This window comes from Miniopterus schreibersii, assembly GCF_964146895.1.
Source record: "Miniopterus schreibersii genome assembly, chromosome: 15".
NCBI lineage: Eukaryota > Metazoa > Chordata > Mammalia > Chiroptera > Miniopteridae > Miniopterus > Miniopterus schreibersii.
This window is the reverse complement of record NC_138115.1, coordinates 26935699-26953714: the sequence shown is the minus strand read 5'-3', so window position 1 is coordinate 26953714 and position 18016 is coordinate 26935699. Positions and strand designations below refer to the sequence as shown.

General features: G+C 48.6%; 1 protein-coding gene across 1 annotated transcript; it reads right to left on the bottom strand.

Annotated features, from left to right (window-relative positions):
* Nucleotides 1–2484: 2484 nt before the first annotated feature.
* LOC308567632 (proline-rich protein 23A-like) lies at nucleotides 2485–3258 on the bottom strand (the record flags this gene model as incomplete). The annotated part of the gene is made up of 1 exon (XM_081159385.1): nucleotides 2485–3258. One exon carries the CDS (start codon nucleotides 3256–3258, stop codon nucleotides 2485–2487), a length of 774 nt encoding a protein of 257 aa, XP_081015511.1.
* Between the last annotated feature and the right edge of the window lie 14758 nt (nucleotides 3259–18016).

The window sequence follows — 18016 nt, the reverse complement described above, 5'->3', positions numbered from 1 at the left end:
ACCTAAATAGACACTTCTCCAAAGAGGACATACAGGTGAGCAAGAGACATATGAAAAAATGCTCAATGTCACTAATCACAGAGAGATGCAAATTAAAGCTACAATGAGGTACCACCTCACGCCTGCCAGAATGGCTACCATCAATAAATCAACAAACAAAAAGTGCTGACGAACATGTGGAAAAAAGGGGAACCCTAGTGCACTGCTGGTGGGAATGCAGACTGGTGCAGCCACTATGGAAAACAGTGAGGAATTTCCTCAAAAAATTAAATATGGAACTGCCATTTGACCCAGTGACCCACTTCTAGGAATAAATCTTAAGAAACCCGAGACATTAATCAGAAAGAATACATGCACCCCTATGTTTATAGCAGCATTATTTACAATAGCTAGGATCTGGAAACAGCCCAAGTGCCCATCAATAGATGAGTGGATAAAAAAGCTGTGGTACATTTACACCGTGGAATACTGTGCAGCTGTAAAAGAAGGATCCCTTACCCTTTGAGACAGCATGGAGGGACCTGGAGAGTATTATGCTAAGCGAAATAAGCAAGTCAGAGGAAGACAAATATCACATGATCTCACTTATATGTGGAATCTAATGAACAGAATAAACTGACAAACAAAATAGATCCAGAGACATGGAAACATGCAACAGATGGACAATTCTGAGGGGGGGGGCAGAAAGAGATTAATGCATATATTCATTATGCATATATGCATATATGTGTAACCCATGGACACAGACAATTGTACACTGAAGGCCTAGGGAGGGGGCAGGAGTCAGAAGGGGGGGGTTAAGTGGGGGGTGGTGGTGGTGGAGGGGACATCTGTAATACTTTCAACAATAAAGATAAATTAAAAAAAAAGTAATATATTTATTTTCTAGGATGGTTTTATGTTTACAGAAAATTGAGCAGATACCATAGAATTCCCATATACTACCACTTTCCCTCACAGTTTCCCTTATTATTAACATCTTGCATTAATTACTATGCTACATTTGTTAAAATTAAGAAACCATATGTATACATTATTATAAACTAAAGTTCATAGTTTACATTAAGGTTCAACCTTGTGTGGTACAGTACTATAGGTTTTGACAAATGTATGATGTCATGCATATATATAGTATCATGCCGAGTAGTTTCACCACCCTGCAGATTCCTTGTGCAGCACCTATTCAACCCTTCCCCCTGAAGCCCCGGTAACCACTGATATTTTTACTCTCTCTAGTTTTACCTTTTCAGAATGTTATGTAATTGGATTCCTGCAGTATGTAGTCTTTTCAGAAAAGATTATAATTTATGGTAAAATTTAGAAGCACCTGCATTAACAAAAGTTATAAGACAGAGATGCCCCTATTACTACTGTTCAACCTGGACTTGAAGTAATATCTAATAAAAAAGACTAAGGAAAAGTAAGATGTAAGAGGCTAGTCAAAAAAGACAATTTCTCATTATTTGGAGATAGTATTGTCTTTATCAGTCAAGCAAGAGAATCTACAGATAAGCCATTAAAGAAATTAAATAATTTTGCTGGATACCAGATCAACATGAGAATAAATTATTTCCATATGCCAGTAACAATGTACAAAACATATTTGGGATCCTAGAACTATTAAAAGGCAGAATCTTTAGAATTACTTTTCCAGGACAGGAAAATTATATTAAAAATATATAAGAAGAAAAGAATGGAAACGAGTTATTTTTTTGGACCCCACCCCCCAAACCCACCAATTATAGTTAAACCATTTGCTAACCTAGTCATTAAAAAAAAGAGGAGGGGGCATGATGATTGTTCCCCATTCTGTTTGTTTTGTATCCAACAAACATCTGCCCACATATAACTATTTCCTAGATCCCCCAAAATGGGCTAGAGCCATCATAAAGTAAAGTTCAGAATGGTGAGGTTGCCATAAACTGGCATAGGCGTTAGGGCCAAAACCCATTAAACAAAAGAAACTTAGTAATTACTCTAATTTGGGAGAAAAGAGGTACAGTGTTAGGTTGCTGGGGAAAGGAAGTATTTTTAGAGAAAAGTGTTGGAGCTGAGGTTTGAAGCAACAACTAGGGGGGATGGAACTGCTTTAGAGTGACCTATACACAGAAAACAACCTAAGCAGCAATCTGGATGTCTAAAAGTACATTTAAAAAATTAACTTTATTGGGATGACATTGGTTAATAAATTATATAAGTTTCATGTGTACAATTCTATAATACATCATCTATATATTACATTGTGCGCTCACCACCCAAAGTCAAATATCCTGTATTTCAAGCAGCATTTCTTTGCTGCTTTGTGATCTTCCTTCCAAAATGTTTTAGTCCACCATTGATAGAAAATTCTGCAAAGCAGCTTGCATCAAAAGAGCCTCTGTTATCCATCCTTGGTGATTCTTGTAGGTTGTGCAGTGTGCACACAGCTGCCATCAGAATATCTTCTCACGGTCCTCGCCAGGTGGGAAGGGACTGCGGAGCAGTTCACTCCTGGAACAGGCGTCTCCGGGCCTTGCGCGCAGGACCCGGAGGGCGCTGGGGGCGCTCGTGAGGACCTGGACTGGGAGAGGGGGGTAGGGGCTGGAGTGGCGAGTTGGGGAAAGGCTCCAGAAGGTGGGAGTCCAGGTTGAAATAGGGACCAGGAGAGCGTCTCTCTGGACTAGGGGTGGGGGCCTGAGGCGAGGGCTCCGCGAGGGGGCTGTGCGGGTACCAGCCGAAGCCCCTTCCAGGGACCGAGCCGGCTGCAGCGTCCATCCAAGGGGTCAGGAACTCGGGGTCCGCTTCCTCGCCGTAGGTCTCTTCTTGGGCGGCGATCTCTGGAGCACGTGGGTAGAGGAACCCCTGCTGGACGGCGAGGTCTTCCCCGGGAGCGCCCAGGAGAGCGCGGGGTTCCAGGCCCACAGGCGAGTGCGCCTGCCCTCCGCAGCGGTCGTCGCCGGAGCCCCAGAGGGCCTGGGGGACCAGCGTGAGGGTGTGCGCTCCGAGAGACACTTGCAGGACCGACGTCGGCTCGGGCTGCAGCACCAAGTCGACGCCGTCCAGGTGCAGCTGCAGGGCACAGCCCGGGGCCAGAACCACCACGGAGGTGAGCGCGGCCGCCGCCCGGGGCCCCGCCGGGTCTTGCAGGCTGGGCGCCGTCCCGGACTCGGGGCCCGCGGGCTCCTCAGCTCGGCGGCGCTTGGCGGGGCCGGGTCCTCCGGGCTGTGGTCTCCACCAGGGCGCTGGGTGGGCGCTGGGGCTGAGGAGTCGGCTGCCCATCACCTCAGTGGCTCTGCGGGCGGCGCTCCGGGGGCCTGGTGAGGGCGAGCGTCACTCGGTGGCAGGTCTCGAGGACAGGCGAGGGGGCAGGGGACGTGTGGCGCGCAGGGCGTCGCGTCGCAGGGCGAGTCCTCGGAGCTCCGGGGTCGCCTACCGGGAGGCCCGCAGTCCGGTTTGTAGGAAACTCGCGCGAAATCTTCGAATCTTTAGCTCCTCAGGCCGACCCGCGCGTGCTGGACACCCCCGGAACCAAAGTGTCACAACTTCCCTCTAAGCTCCGCCCCGCCCGAGGCTCCGCCCCGCAGAGATGGCGGTCTCGGGCCGCCCTACATCCGGGGCTGTGGTCGGTGGGTCAGTGTAAGGAAGCCCCGGGGGGCCGAACAACCCCAGGCTCCAGGCTGACTTCCTGTCAAGTTCTCGGTTTTTCTGGAATTGACCTCAGGTGCGGAGGACTTTATACTCCGGACACTGATGAGGTTTTAAGACCCACCGGTAGGATGCGGCCCCAGGACAGGGACATGGAGGACCCTCTTCCCCTGAGGTGCCGCCCCAGGAGTGGCCCGAGCTCTTCTTTTGGTGCAATAGTGGGGTGAATTTTTGGGTTACGTCATTATTACTCAGTTTGCCTAAATTATAAATTTCTGTCAGGTCCTTCCAGTCGTGTTGAAAGGGAAAGGAATGTTAGAGTCGAGTGTGCTAATAGCAGCCTCTGTAAGATTAATTTATGACTATATTATATATAGCATTGTAGTACTATAGTAATTATTATACTGTCATATACTGAAGAGTTTTACCTGGACGACAGCAGCGAAGTGTATCTGTTTTAAGCCCAATTTACGGATGAAAATGCCAGGCAGAAGGATTTTGTCCAGGAGCCTGGAACTAGCAGAGCTGGGTCTGACATGTCCTCCACTTAAGATGATGCAGGATCAGAGCTTTTGACCTGAATGTCCCTTTAAAGGTGCGTCTGGGTGGTGTTTCCTCGCTGCAAAAGGGAAGGTGTGGCTCAGTTCTTTAGCTAGTGTTAATAGCAGTAAACACCCAACACTGATTTTGGAATATGTAATACTTTCATATGGTGACAGAGGACAACGAAATATTTCCTTCTACCCCTGTCTCCTAACCACATGATTGCTCACTTTGCCCCTTTTTTACAAAATAGCATACTATAGACTCACATTTTTTAGGGCTGCATAGTATTCCTTTGTTCGAAATTATATTCAAATCAGGCTTCTCTTGATGGACATTTAAGCTAGCTGTCTGTGACTTGGCAGCATTGGCATTCCATGGAAAATCTGTGGAAAATGCAGATTCTTTGCCCCATCCCAGAGCCACTGAATCAGAATTCCTGGAGCGTGTGGTCTAGGAATTCTCTGTAAGCACCTCCAAAAAATTTGGTTTACACTAAAGTTTAAGGTCACTAAACTTGTTTTCATTTAGCAGTTGAGGGCTTCAGGTTCCAGGGGTGGTTTATACTTTTGGTCAGGGCCCTGTGTGTTGGTGACAGAATCATAAGGGAACTCAAATTTCCTGGGCTGCATTCGGGGTTTTTTTCTGGCACTCCTATCCTACATCTGCTCTGACGGCTTGATTTCCAGTCTTCCTGCCCGAGTGGCGGGGAAGTCCCCGGAGGTGGCGTGAGCTAGGGCAGGGCACTGACTGGGCGAACCTGAGTGGGTCCTGAGGCAGTGTTGCTAGTGCCCAGTCAGGAACCTGCGGTCCCCACTGGGCAAATGTGGATGCTGGTGGAACCTGTACCCAGGCTCCCAGGCAATGGGAACAGCTGCTGTGTTCCTGGTGTCTGAGCAGAGGGTGGTGCTGGTGGGAGGAGCTTGCAGGAAACCATTGCTTTGGCCCTGGAGAATTCTGTCTGAGATCCCTGAACATTCCACATTCAGGGGCAACATTCAGGAGAGTGAGGGTGGATGTGCTATGGTGTAAGGGACAGATGGATGAGCTCAAAGTGGACCAGGACTCAAGGAGGAGCTCGGGATCCTAGTCTGGCCAGTATGGGGTGGCGCCTGTCTTTGGCTAGTGCCACCTCATGTCTTCTGCTAGCCTGACTTCAGCACTTTTACCTGTGAGCTCATCATTGTCTTGTGCTCTGTGAATCCTCGCTGTGAATTTACCTTCCAAGGAAATGTGGTTCTGCCCTAGGACAGAAGCAGTTGTAGGGGTCCTGGAGTAGACACATCAGATTTTTTTCTTCTGGTTAGGCCAACTTTTTTTTTTTAAAGAAGTAAATTTTTTTTTAAAAATGTATTTTCATTGATCTTAGAGAGAGAGAAGGAGAGGGAGAGAGAGAAAAACATCAATGATGAGTCATTAATTGGCTGCCTCCTGCACTCCCCCTTCTGGAGATCAAATCCCAAACCTGGGCATGTGCCCTGACCCGGAATGGAATGGCCATCTCCTGGATCATAGGTCGATGCTCAACTGCTGATCCATGCTGGCTGGGCTAGAAGTAAATATGTATATATTTTAATATGTTTTTATTGATTTTAGAGAGGGGGGAAGGGAGAGGGAGAGAAACATCAATGTGAGAGAGAAACACCCTTCAGTTGTCCCCAACTGGGGATCAAACCCAAAGCCTGGTATGTGCCCTGACCAGGAATCAAACCAGCAACCTTTTGGTGCATGGGAGGACGCTCAACCAACTGAGCCACACCATCCAGGGCTAGGCCAACTTTTTAATTGGGTGATCATGGGCAAATCATTTTGCCTTCTCTAAGCCTCAGTTTCCTTACATTAAAAGGGAGAGAACACTGTATCGTTTACTGTGCAGGCAGTTGTGAGGTCATGTATGCAAAATATTTTTGTAACATACCAAATGCTTAGTAAATATTTTGAAAACACAATCTGAAATACTTCATTTATTCAAGCTCTTTGTTTTTTAAAAATTGTAATATTCTTTTTAATTTAAAAAATAAATTTGGCATGTAACATTGTGTAAATTTAAGGTGTACAGCATGCTACTTTGACACATTTATATATTGTAATATGGTTGCTGTTTTAAGGATATTTATCACATTACAACAATACAAATTACTGTCTATTGAATAGTTTCTTAACTACTCTTCCTTACCTCCCCACTCCACATATGTCTTTTCCATTATAACCAAATGAGCATTCTTAAAAGAAAGTTTACCAGTAGCTTCCTATTTTAGATCCTGAGTTGGCTTTCATTGGACTCCTATTGCTTTCAGGAAAAGTCCAAACACTGTTTCATGGCCAGAAGTTTCTCAGAGATGTGGACTTGTCTTTCATTTGTACTAGTGCCCTGCTTCTAGCCCTTATTGGGTCAATGACTTGTTCATTTTCTCTCTTTCTCTTTTCCTTTCTCATCAGGGCCTATGACTCTATACACGTGAAAGAGAGTAACATTGTGGAGAGATGAAATTACATAGGACTCTGACAGCATGAAAAAATGTCTTCAAAATGGGCTTTGTGTAATAGAAATAATAATATTCAGTCCTGGAAATCCCAAGTGTGTGCTAATAAGGAATGAGTTTATTTCAAAGGCTAAAGCTGCTTTAGATGGTGATCCGAATGACTTCTTATCAACTTGAATGCCTTTTCCTGTGCAGTGTGCAGTTACTCTCAGGGTGAAAACTTCTGAACTCCCTGGGAGAGCTAAAGGCATCTCTGGTTTCAGTATAATTCAATTTAAGCAACGCTGTCATAGCATCTGCAGCCTGAAGCTGTTTCCCACCCAGATATCACAGTTCAGGGTAGACATGGAGGAGGCAGGGAGAGGGATTATACTCCCAGAGTCTTTCTCCTTGGGAGGTGGAGGAATGGGAGGAGGGAAATAAGAGCATGTACTTTATGCCTGGTAAGGTGCTAGTTGCTTGCCATTTATTACAGCATTTAATCCTCACAACAATCTAGTGAGGCAGGTATTATACCTATTTATACAGAAGTCTGTCTCTGTTGGCCACCCAGATTCTGTTCTCTTTGACCACTAGTTGCACCATCTGAGAGCAGGAGAACATAAAAAATGTTCCCATCTTGGCCCTAAACTCCTGGAGCCCAAGATACATCATAAATGTGGACTTGCAGATGTGAGGAAATCTGGCCAGGTCGGGGCTCCTCTCCTGGATCTTCCTTCCAGGGCTTCTCTCTCCATTCTGGAATATTTCTCTTTCCAGCCCGTGGAGCTTGTGTCTGCTTTGTGACACTGGTCTGCCTTGTAACCCAGTGTCTATATCTCTTTCTGGCTTCCCTGGAGCTCTGGGGGGCCTGTCGTGTCAGTTCTGTATTTACTCTCCTGGTTATTCTGTGCTGACAGGACTCCCTCATGTAGTGACCAGCGAGGAATCCATCCATTGTTGGGGCTGGAGGGATGACCAAAGACTTGCTAGCTGGGTGGCCTCCCTAAGCAACTTGAGTCCTCAGGCTGAATCCTCCTTGTCAGAATCACTGCAGGGTCTCACTTTGAGCAGAGGTAGGGCAGTAGTGCCCTGGCCGGGTCACTCAGCCTGAGGTACTTGACCGGGGTCTACAGAGCCCTGGGGTGAGTGTAGGCCTAGGGGATTACCCTGAGATCCGGAGCAAGCTCCCAAGTGAGGTGAGTCACTAGGTGGGTGGCAGGTGGAAGGTTTGTTTACCTGAGGCCCTGGGACAAGGGGAGACAGGAACCTCTGCTGAATTGTTAGAACCACCACCCTCTATCATAGCAGTCACAATGGCCATCTGTCCCAGTTTCCCCGGAAGATCTGCACTTACCATCGTTAGTTGCATTTGCAGAGAAAAATATATTAAATTTGAATCCTATATCTGCTACTTGCCTGTGCAGCCTCCTTTAAGTTCCTTCCTCTTTCAGAGCCTCTGTTTTTACGCCCATGAAGTGAGGGGATGGATCTAGAATCGGTCATTAAGTAGCTTTTCATTCTGTAGAGCTCACTTCAGAGGCCACTTTCCCTTTCTGGTCTTTCCCCTCTTCTTCCCATCTGCCCTTATATCACCACCCCCTCCACGGTGCCCAAGGCCCAGGCTTTTCTCTGGTTCTACCCCAGGAGGTAGCTTGGTCTTCTGAAACAGCATCTCCAGGACAAGCATACTTTTCCTGCTGATCCTGATCATGTCTCATGGCATAATGTTGTTGTGTATGTGGAGACACTCCATTTTCTGGGGGTGAGGTTCTCCTTCATCCCCTTTGGAGAGGGACAAGGTGGCCTAGAGGGTCCAATCTCCACCCCTGCTTTTCTCTACTCTCTTCTCTAGTTTCCTTTCTTGTTTGACAGTGTCCAGATTGTGGGATCTGGAGCTGGACAGACTCACATTCTGATCCCTGCTCTGTTTCTTCCTGGCTTTATGATCTCTTCTGAACAATTTGTTGAAAAGATTTTCTTTGTCTATTCAGTTACCTTGGCATCTTTGTCAAACATCTGTTGGCCGTATATATGTGCATCTATCTCTGGATTTTCTGTTCTGTTCCATTGATTTATGTCAATATAGCAATGTCATTCTGCCTTGACTACTGCAGTTTCCTAGTAAGTCTTGAAATCAGGGAGTGTAAGTTCTCCAACTTTGTTCATCTTTTTCAGAGTTGTTTGGCTATTCTAGGTTTTTCTGCATTTTTGTATAAATTTTAGAATCAGCCTGGCAAATTGTTTTTTAAAAACCCTTCTGGAATTTTAATTCAGATTTTGTTGACTCTATAAACCAATTTAGGGACAGTTGTTATCTTTTGGATATTGAGATTTCCAATCCATGAACATGGGATATCTCTTTATTTATTTAGGTCTTATCTTCTATTTTTGTTGTAAATGTTATTCATAGGTTTTTTGTTTTTCCCTGGCCACTGCCACATGAATGTGTATAGTGGCAGAATATCTTTTTGCTCTGATCCCAGCACCCTAGGAATGGGCATGTCAGTGGACAACCAGCCTTTTGCAGTTGCTTGGGGCCAGAACATACCAGTTGTTTTGACTGAATCCCTGGGCTCTTTAATGCAAACAGAACCATTTATTACCTAGTGGACCTGGTTCCTTTCTAGAATCACCCCATTGTCATGGTAGCTTTGAACTGGTAGATGTTTTCTTGTGGAAAACAGGATGGGTCATGTGTCTGCTCCCATGGCCTCCTGGGCTTCCTTCTCTCACAGCGCTGATTCTCCTATGCTGTTGCCATCAGACTAACCAACCTTTATGTCTTCCTTCATGCTATGGGCTCCTTGGGGGCACAGACCAAGTCATAGACATCCTAGTACAGGGTCTGGAAACAGGCAGGTAAGTGTTTTTTGGGTGGTCTGAATGCTAGTTGAGCCCTGATCCTGTGTCCTGAAGATCCTTTATGTTCCCAGTCTTGTCTTACCTGTCTGGGCAGCCTTCCTTGACCACTGAAGCCCCTCTGACTCTAGAGTCAGCACTATCTGGCCTATGTCTCTCTAAGCTCAGGCTTCTCATAGTTTTTGCTGCCTTAGCGGTGTGTAGCTGTCAAGGCTTCTGTGGCCCCAGCCCAGCTTTGTGGCCCTTTGTAGTCTAACTCACTTGCTTTTGAAACTCCAATTCTCTAAAGTCAGACAGGTTATGGACCTCTTCATCTTTTCACCAGCCAGCTAGTAAACTGGCCACTCTTGGGCCAGTGTCCACCCTGGTCAGATCTTCTGGGATTGGGCTGGTGAAGTCATGTGGCCCACACTATGGCAGCTCATACAGCAGGAGGTCTGTGCTGACAGAGTCCTGCAGGAGGGAGCTGGGAGTGGGCAGACTCAGGGGTCTGCATCTCTAACCCACGGACAGTCTCAGCACATGGACTCAGGGCTGTTCACTTGACTGTCCTCCCTCACCTGCCCAAGCTCTGTGAAGTAGCACCCACTTTTCATTAACATCTGGTTCTTCCTCACACTGCCTGACCCACAGCGACAGCCAGTGACCTGAGAACCATGGCAGCAATGTTGATTCCTGTCAAGGTGGGCCACAGGTTCCCCAAGACCCAGATTGCTGCAGGGCATGAGTCTGCTTTTGGACCATGTCCACCTGAATGTAAGTGGCAGAGGCCCAGCTCAGATCCATTGGGCCTTGGCCTGGCAAGGTTTTAGACGTGGTAGGTGTTGTTCAGGAAAATCTCATTGCTGTACCTTGCACCAGTTTTCAACCTGCAGAGCATTCAGCGCATCTCCCGGTTCCTCCCCTGCCTCCGTGCTGGGAAGCACAGAGGATAAACAGTGGAGCTGCCCACGCTGCTCACCCCCCATGCGGAGCTCGTCACAAAGCACGTGTGGTGGAAGCCTGGCTGTCTTCTCACAGATACCCTCCCCCTTTGGCTCTGAGGATGTTGCCCTGCAACTGTTCATTTCTGCCTGCCACCTGCAGGGAGGGGAAGGGAGGGTCTGCCCTGCACCTGGACGGCTGCCTCCAGCAGGCATTTTCGTTGTGTCCTCACCACTCCATCCCCACCACCTCCTAGGAAGTTTTCCGGAAGAACTTCCCAAGCACTTGTAGCTGCCCTGGGCAGTTCTCTTGTGGGAAAATGCCTCCAAGGTGGACCTGGAAGAGAATCTGAAGCAGGTGGTCCCCTTGGGGCTGAGGGTTTGCTGTAATCCCCTGCCAGAGGATTTGGATGGAGAGGGATGGCAGGGTGTAGTGAATGGGTCAGAACAGCTAGGGCCTGAACCTGGGCTCTGGGTGACTAGAGCACATCCCTCTTTGAGCCTCAGTTTTCTCACTTAAGATTCTCTATCCTGAGAACACAGAGGTGTTTTAAGTCCTGTACAGCTCTGTCCCAAACTGGAGTGGGAAGTGAACTGCTCTATGTTCTCTGGGCTCAGAGGTCAGTGCATAAGGCTGGGAAATGGGGGGTTTCTCCTAGGTTAATGGAGGGCCTATTTCTGAGTCCCTGCAGCCAAACCATGTACTGTCCTCAGGGTAGGCATGGGCTGCTGAGAGAGCCCTGCTTGGAAGATGCAGGAGTGGCTGGACCCAGGGCAGGTTAGTTGGCGCTCTGTGAGCACTCACTGTGGGAATGGGTCCTGCCGGGATCTCCAGACTCCAGGAGCTGCGGGTTAAATCTAGAAACAAAAGGGGATACCAGTCATGTTAATCAGACCAATGTAAAAAAGTATTTATTACCAACATGCATTTATTGAGCACCTCCTGTGTGCAGCAGGTGGTGGTGTGGGTATAGCTACAGAAGCTATGAACTGTATCAGGTAGTTGGCGGGGGAAGGAAGTGCAGAAGGATTCAAAGCCGGGGTGAGGGTGTGGGTGGAAGGGGGAGATAAGTATGTTGGTGTTACTCAGAAGCTTATTTCTGTGGGGACTTTTGGGAGGGGAGAAAAGCTAGAATGTGCAAGGTCAGGAGGGTGCTTGCTGTGACCCAAGGATCAAGTGAGGGGAGTTGGACTAGACAGGCAACAGTGGAGAAAGGAAGGTGAGAGGGAGGCAAGGAATCTGAGAATAGGAAACCGGTCATGGTCGCTTGAGCAGAGAGGAGCAAGGTGAGGACAACCAGAAAGAAAATTCCCATGTGTTTTGTCTGGGTATTGAGAGAGGGGTAGAGTTGACAGGACCAGGTGGGCTAGTCCTCAAGTGAGAAGGTGGGGCAGGAGGTGCTGAGAGTTCTTGTTCATGGGTCAGTAGGTATCTGTTTCACATCAGTGCTGCTCACGGGGCCTGAGTGAATGAACGCAGAGCCCCCGAGAATGGGGAGGCAGTGTGGCAGAGTGAGGCCCCGTGGGCTTTGGTCCAGCCTCACCATATCTCTCTTGGCTGTGTGACCTCAGGAACAATCCCTGACCTTTCTGAGCCTGACTAAAGCACATCAGCTCCCTCCACTGACGTTGAGATGGTAATTACAGCTGCTACAGTCCAGTTTACCAAAAGAGGGCAGATAGAAAAGAGCCACAGATGAATGGGTAAGAAATTATGGTATAAATACAATTGAATATTATTCAGCCTGAGGAAAGAAGGAGACCTTGCTATTTGCAATAATACGGATGAACCTAAGTGAATTAAGCCAGTCACAGAAAGAAAAATATTGCATGATGTCACTATTATGTGGAATCTAAAAATGTCAAATTCATAGAAGCAGAGAGTAGAACAGAAGTTACCAGGGCAGGGAGGTAGAGGAAATGAGAAGGTGCTGGTCAAGGGCATACAAAGTGGCAGCTATGTAGGATAAGCCTAGAGATGTAAGGTACAGCATGATGACTAAAGTTAATAATACTGCATTGAATGCTGGAAATTAGATAACAGTAGATTTCAGGTGCTCTCACCGTGCACACACACACAAAGGTAACTATGTGAGGAGATGATTTATTAATTAGCTTGACTATAGTAATCATTTCACTGTAAACATGTATATCAGATCATCAAGTTGTGTACCTTAAGTATATACAATTATTATTTTAAAAAGAAAGGAAAAAAGAAAAAAGAGCCACCGCCAGACTGAGATCAGATGGAGCAGTCCCATTTTATAGGCTGGAGAACTGAGGCCTTTGGAAGGCCTCCCTTACCTAACTGGCCCACTGGACTCTGCTTTGCCCCTGCTTATAGATCTTTATGTCATGTGGTTGGCAGTGGCTGGCGGCCTTGTGGTGGCTGTTCCCACCCCTTATCATCTGTTGACATACAAATGCCCTGGTAAGGAAAATATTTTCATTCTTCTATAACAACAGCATTCTTGGGCCTGTTTAATCATATTTTTCTTTGTCTATGAAAACAAGCTCCTGTGTAGTTTTCTATCTTCTTGCTGCTCTTCTAAGGACATTCTAGAACTGAGCTTCACTGTTTGGTACTTAAGGCTTTTTCATTGTGTCACTGCTCTTCTGGCTACTCTAGTGGGGGACTAAGGGTGGACAGGTGCTGAGCCCTTCCAAGTGTCTCACACTATATTTGACACTATGTCCAGGGATCTCTTGTCAACTTCACTTCTACTCTGGGAGGAAGATGTTACCTCATTTTGCAGAAGAAACTGATGATCAGAGAGGTTAAGTGTCCTGCCCAAGGTCACACAGCCTTAAATGGAAAATAAAGCCAGGGCTTAAAATGGGATTCGAGCCGATTTGATTTCCAAGTCAAGGATTATTCTGTTAATAAATCTGCTCTACTGGTACCCTGGTCCAATCTCTAGCACCAGCCTGCTGTGGTGACTTCATGCAAGTTTTTGGAAGTCTCTGTGTTATCACATCCTCTGGGTGTGACAGTCCATTGTGAAAATGGGGGAATGAGGTTGATAGTGATTGTTGATTGACTGTATGAGCCCTGAGTCAGTGTTTTGGTCAGATGTTTATTGAGGGGCTACTATGTGCCTACTGATGCCATAGTCTCCTCAACCATACTGTGAGCATTACACCTGCCACTCATGGCGTCCTCACTGACTTGTCACACACGGGCTCAGCAAAGATGTGCTGGATATTAGCCCTCAATCCCCTATGCAGGAACCAAATTGGGACTGAAGGAAGAATCCATAGAAGTGCTTTCTGGAAGCCCAGAGGTTGCATGGGTGGGGTGGGGCTGGGGGAGATTCTTCACAGCAAGGGAGGGGAGCTTGTCCTGAATGAAGGCTGGCTGGGTGCTAGTTGCACATGGGCCTATTTCATCTTCCCCACAGTCCTGTGAGGGAGGCACTGTTACTGCTCCCATTTTACAGATGAGGAAAGAGAATTGAGGTGACAAGAGCAGCGAGCCAGCAGGTATGGAGCCTAAATACAGGTCTGCACTGCCAGAGCCTGTTCTTTCTCCACCCTTCCGGTGGCCCCCCAAGTTGTTCTCTGTCAGCATCTGAGAATGGGGGGTGGTGGCTCCTCTCTGAGTGACTAAGGGGACCTGACTTCTGGTCCATGGCCACACCCATGAGGGGAGGGAGGAGGTGAAATCACAGATTCACAGGGTGAAAGAGAAGCAAGCCCCAGAGCTGCTGAAGCCCCGTAGGTCCCTTGAATACTTCCTTCCGCCCAGTTCTGCTCAGTTGATTCTACCCAGCCCCCAGTGGGCTTGGGATCAGAGAGGAACACAATTTTCAAAGTTGTGTGGAGGAATCTAGGACTGGGATCCCACCCCAGAGGAGCCCACTCTCTCTATGGCCCTGAGCAAAGCCCTTCCCTGTCTGGCCTTGGTCTCCAGCAGTGAAATGTGGGTCTGGCTCACGAGCCACACAACCCTGTCCCTGGGTTGATTTCATTGATCTCCAGCTTCTCAAGCATCCCACCTGCTGTCCCTGCATCCTCACAGCCCTGCTGGGATCCCAGGCCTGGCCTTTCTCCCCATTCCCTGCCAAACACTCCTGTCTGGAGACGGGAAGAACAGCAGTTACCCTGTCTTGCTGCTGCCCTGCCTGCTAGAGCCCTCTCAGAGTGGCTCCTCGGTTTGTGGGAGGGGACAAGTGTTCTGTGGATGGAATGGAAGGGAAGGGGCTGTTATTTACTGTGCAGAGTTTCTCTAGGCTACCTTCTCTCTTTGACCAGTAAATCCCCCAGGCCCTGCCCTTTATTTTGGGGTCCCCTCCCCAGGTCCTTAGGTTTTGACACGGCTAATGACCAGCACTGCAACTGACCCAAGCTGGGAAGAAGAGTTGATGAAAAGTGTGGGACTTCTCTACTATCTTCAGTCCTGCCGCTTATTTTCAAGGTCCTTTGTTTGTGAAGCAAGGCCTGGGGCCTTGACTGTCGAGATTAGCATGGGAGGTGGTGGCGCCCTCCTGCTCCCTGTGGTGAAAGCCAAGCATACTTTTCCTTCAGTCAGTCTCAGAAGCTGTGCTATAGCCTATAATTACTGACATGAAACTGCCCACGTGGAGAGTCTGGACAGGGCCTGTTATGGAGGTAGCTGTGTGTCCTTTGGCAGGTTACTTGGCCCCTCTGGCCCTAGCTGCCTGCTCTGTAAAATGAGATATTGCTTACCTTTCAGAGGAGCAGGCCAGGCAGGGAAGATTTCCTGACTTGGGGGCCTTCCTGGGCTCTGTGACACTCCCTCATACACCCAGGCTTTTAGCCAGTGCCCTGGGTTCTGCCTACACAGTGCCCTGCCCTCAGCGAGCCCTCACAGTTTACACCTTGGTCCAAGTCTGCAAGACTCTGGGTGTTAATGCCCAAACTCCTGGTGCTGCTGATGACTGTCACTCAGAGACAGTGTAGCTGACCTCCCCAAGTCTCCAGGCTGCACATTCCGACCTGGCTTGCTCATGACCTGGCCTGGCAGATGTCCCTGATGCCTCAGAAGAAGGAGTCATTCTCCACTCACCAGGGGCTATTTATTTATTTATTGAATCTGAACCTGAGGATATTTTTCCCATTGATTTTTAGAGACAGTGGAAGGGGGTGGGAGAGAGAGAGGCAGAGAGAAAAACATCAATGTGAGAGAGACACAATGATTGGTTGCCTCCTGCATGTGCCTGATCGAACTTGTAACCCAGGTACGTGCCCTTGACCAGTAATCAAACCCATGACCCTTTGGTGTGTGGGCCAGCTCTCTAACCATTGAGCCACACTGGCCAGGGCACCCGGGGACTTTTTAAATACTTGTCTGCCTGACATCGGTTGCCTGGCTTTGATTGCTGTCCTGTATACCCAGATTCCATTTGGAGTTCAAACCTCTTCATTGAAGCTAAAATGGAGATATTTTAGACAGTAGACTCATTACTTGAAAATATATGTCTTCTTCATAGCCATCTTAGTTAGCCAGGGAGTCTCCGAGGCTGAGATGTCTCTCCAGGGTCAAGCTGTCTGCCACCTTTACACACACTCTTCCTTCTTCTACTTACCTGTCACAGTCTGTGGCCACACTGCCTCCTCCAGGAGGCCTTCCAGGATCTTCCCTAGTCTTGTTTGTGCTGCCTGTAGGCTACTCTCTAAAAGTACCACTCTGATTGCTTACCATCTGCCCTCCTCAAGCCTTTGTTAGTCCTTATGTCTGAGTGGGTAAACTTGGTATTTGAAGCCAGATCTGGTTTTGAATATTGTCTTGACCATTCACTAGCCTTGGAAGTGGTGAAACTGGGTGACCATATAATTTATCATCTCAGCTGGAACACTTTCAATAGTGAATTGAGCAGGGACAACAGGTATAAACCACACTCTTGTGGGGAGTGGGAATCTGTTCACCCTTTATCACATACACAAAAGGGCAGCAGCTTTCCAAGGTAGATTTTTTGGGGGGCAGGAGCTGCTCTGGTCTAGTCTAGCCCATGGCCACTTCCCAGTTCCCTGTGCTGGTCACTGTGGCTCTGAGCTGAGTGAGACTAGGCCCCAGCCCTCTTTTCCTTAACTTAGTGGGATCTGGCCATGCCCGCCTGAACAGAGAGGGAGAAAGTGGAGTTGCATCTAAGCAGGCTCCACTTGGGGACCCAGCATGTGAGGCGGAATCCAGATGAACCCCCAAGTGCCTCTTTCTGCTGATAGGGGAGGAGGTAGGAGAGAGGGAGCAGAAGGACATGAGCTGAGTTTAGAGATGTGCCAGCTGAGGCTGGTTAAGGGAGGCTCTGATACTGCAGAGAAAGCCTTGGAGGCCTGGCAGAGCCCAGAGGCTGCTGTCCCTGCCGTGGGCCATGTCAGATAAGAAAACCTGTGATCTTTTCTATTTCCAGAGGTTGGCTGAAAGCTAGGTTGGCATGGGTCCCTGACTCGGGGAGGGGGTCCAAAACTGTCCTGCCCCCACCCTCTAACTCAGTGAGGCTCCCATAGTTTCCCATCCTACGGAGTGATTTTCTCAAGGCCAAGGACAGGCAGGGGGCTGGGCCTCAGTCTGCATTTAAACCTGCCCAGCATCTGGGGGCTGTGCCCAAGGCCCAGAGCTCACTCTGACCCCCATGTCCAAAGGCAGGGCAGACTGAGCCTGTTCCGGGGGACTTATCAATGGTAGAAGCTGCCACTCAAGATTGTGGGGACCAGAATTAGGGGCGGGGGCAACAGGACCAGCGAATTCTCTTTAGTCTTTGGTCACTGTGAAAACCTTTGGCCTGGGGGCCAGGAGGAGGGGAGGCTCAGCACTCTTCCAAGCAGCCCTGCCTGCTTTTCCTTTATCAGGTGGCATTTCACTCCTGAGGAGCCACCTCAGAGGACTCTGGGAGACCTGGGTGCACCAGGGAGTAAGCTGGGAGGATGAAGCTCGTGCCTGCTCCTCCGCACGGCAAGCCCTGTGTCCTGCTTCGGCCCTCCTCCCAAGTGCCTTGTTATTCCTACCTCCAGTCTTAGCGCTGGCGTGCCACCTGCCTTAGATGCCTTCCCCCTTCTGCCTGTCTCCAGGACCGACTCCAGGCCTGTCTCTCTGGAAAGCCTTTATACCTTTTCCAGCCCACTGGACTTTTGTTCACTCAGAGTTCCTCCTGTAATGTGTGCCCAAGGGATGCTCCATTCAGGCCTGTGCCTGTGTGATTCCCCCACCATTTCACATGAAGGTCCAGCCTGTACCACCAGGTAGGAACCTATAGCACCAAAGTCACTTCCTCCCCATCAGCCCACAGTGGTGAGCAGGGACCAGACCCAGCACTGGGTGTAGGCATGCTGGAAGCCCCAACATCAGAAGGGCCATAGGCAGAGCTGTGGTCTGGGGTTGTCCTCAAATGGGGGCAAGGTGCTCCATGCAACCTCAGGCCCCGAAGCCTGGAGGTGCCAGATTGTTTTTATTCTACTTGGCATTTGTCACTCAACCAGTCAGCTTATGGGGCAGAGAGCAAACACAATCCCTACTCTGTTCACTGAGGAATGAGCCCACCCTTTTCCAGTGCTCCAAAGGGGCAATTTGTCCTCGCGTCCCTGTGTTTGCATTGTCCCCAGTGTGGTGACAGTGGCATCAAGCTGGACAGCTGCTCTGCCCTT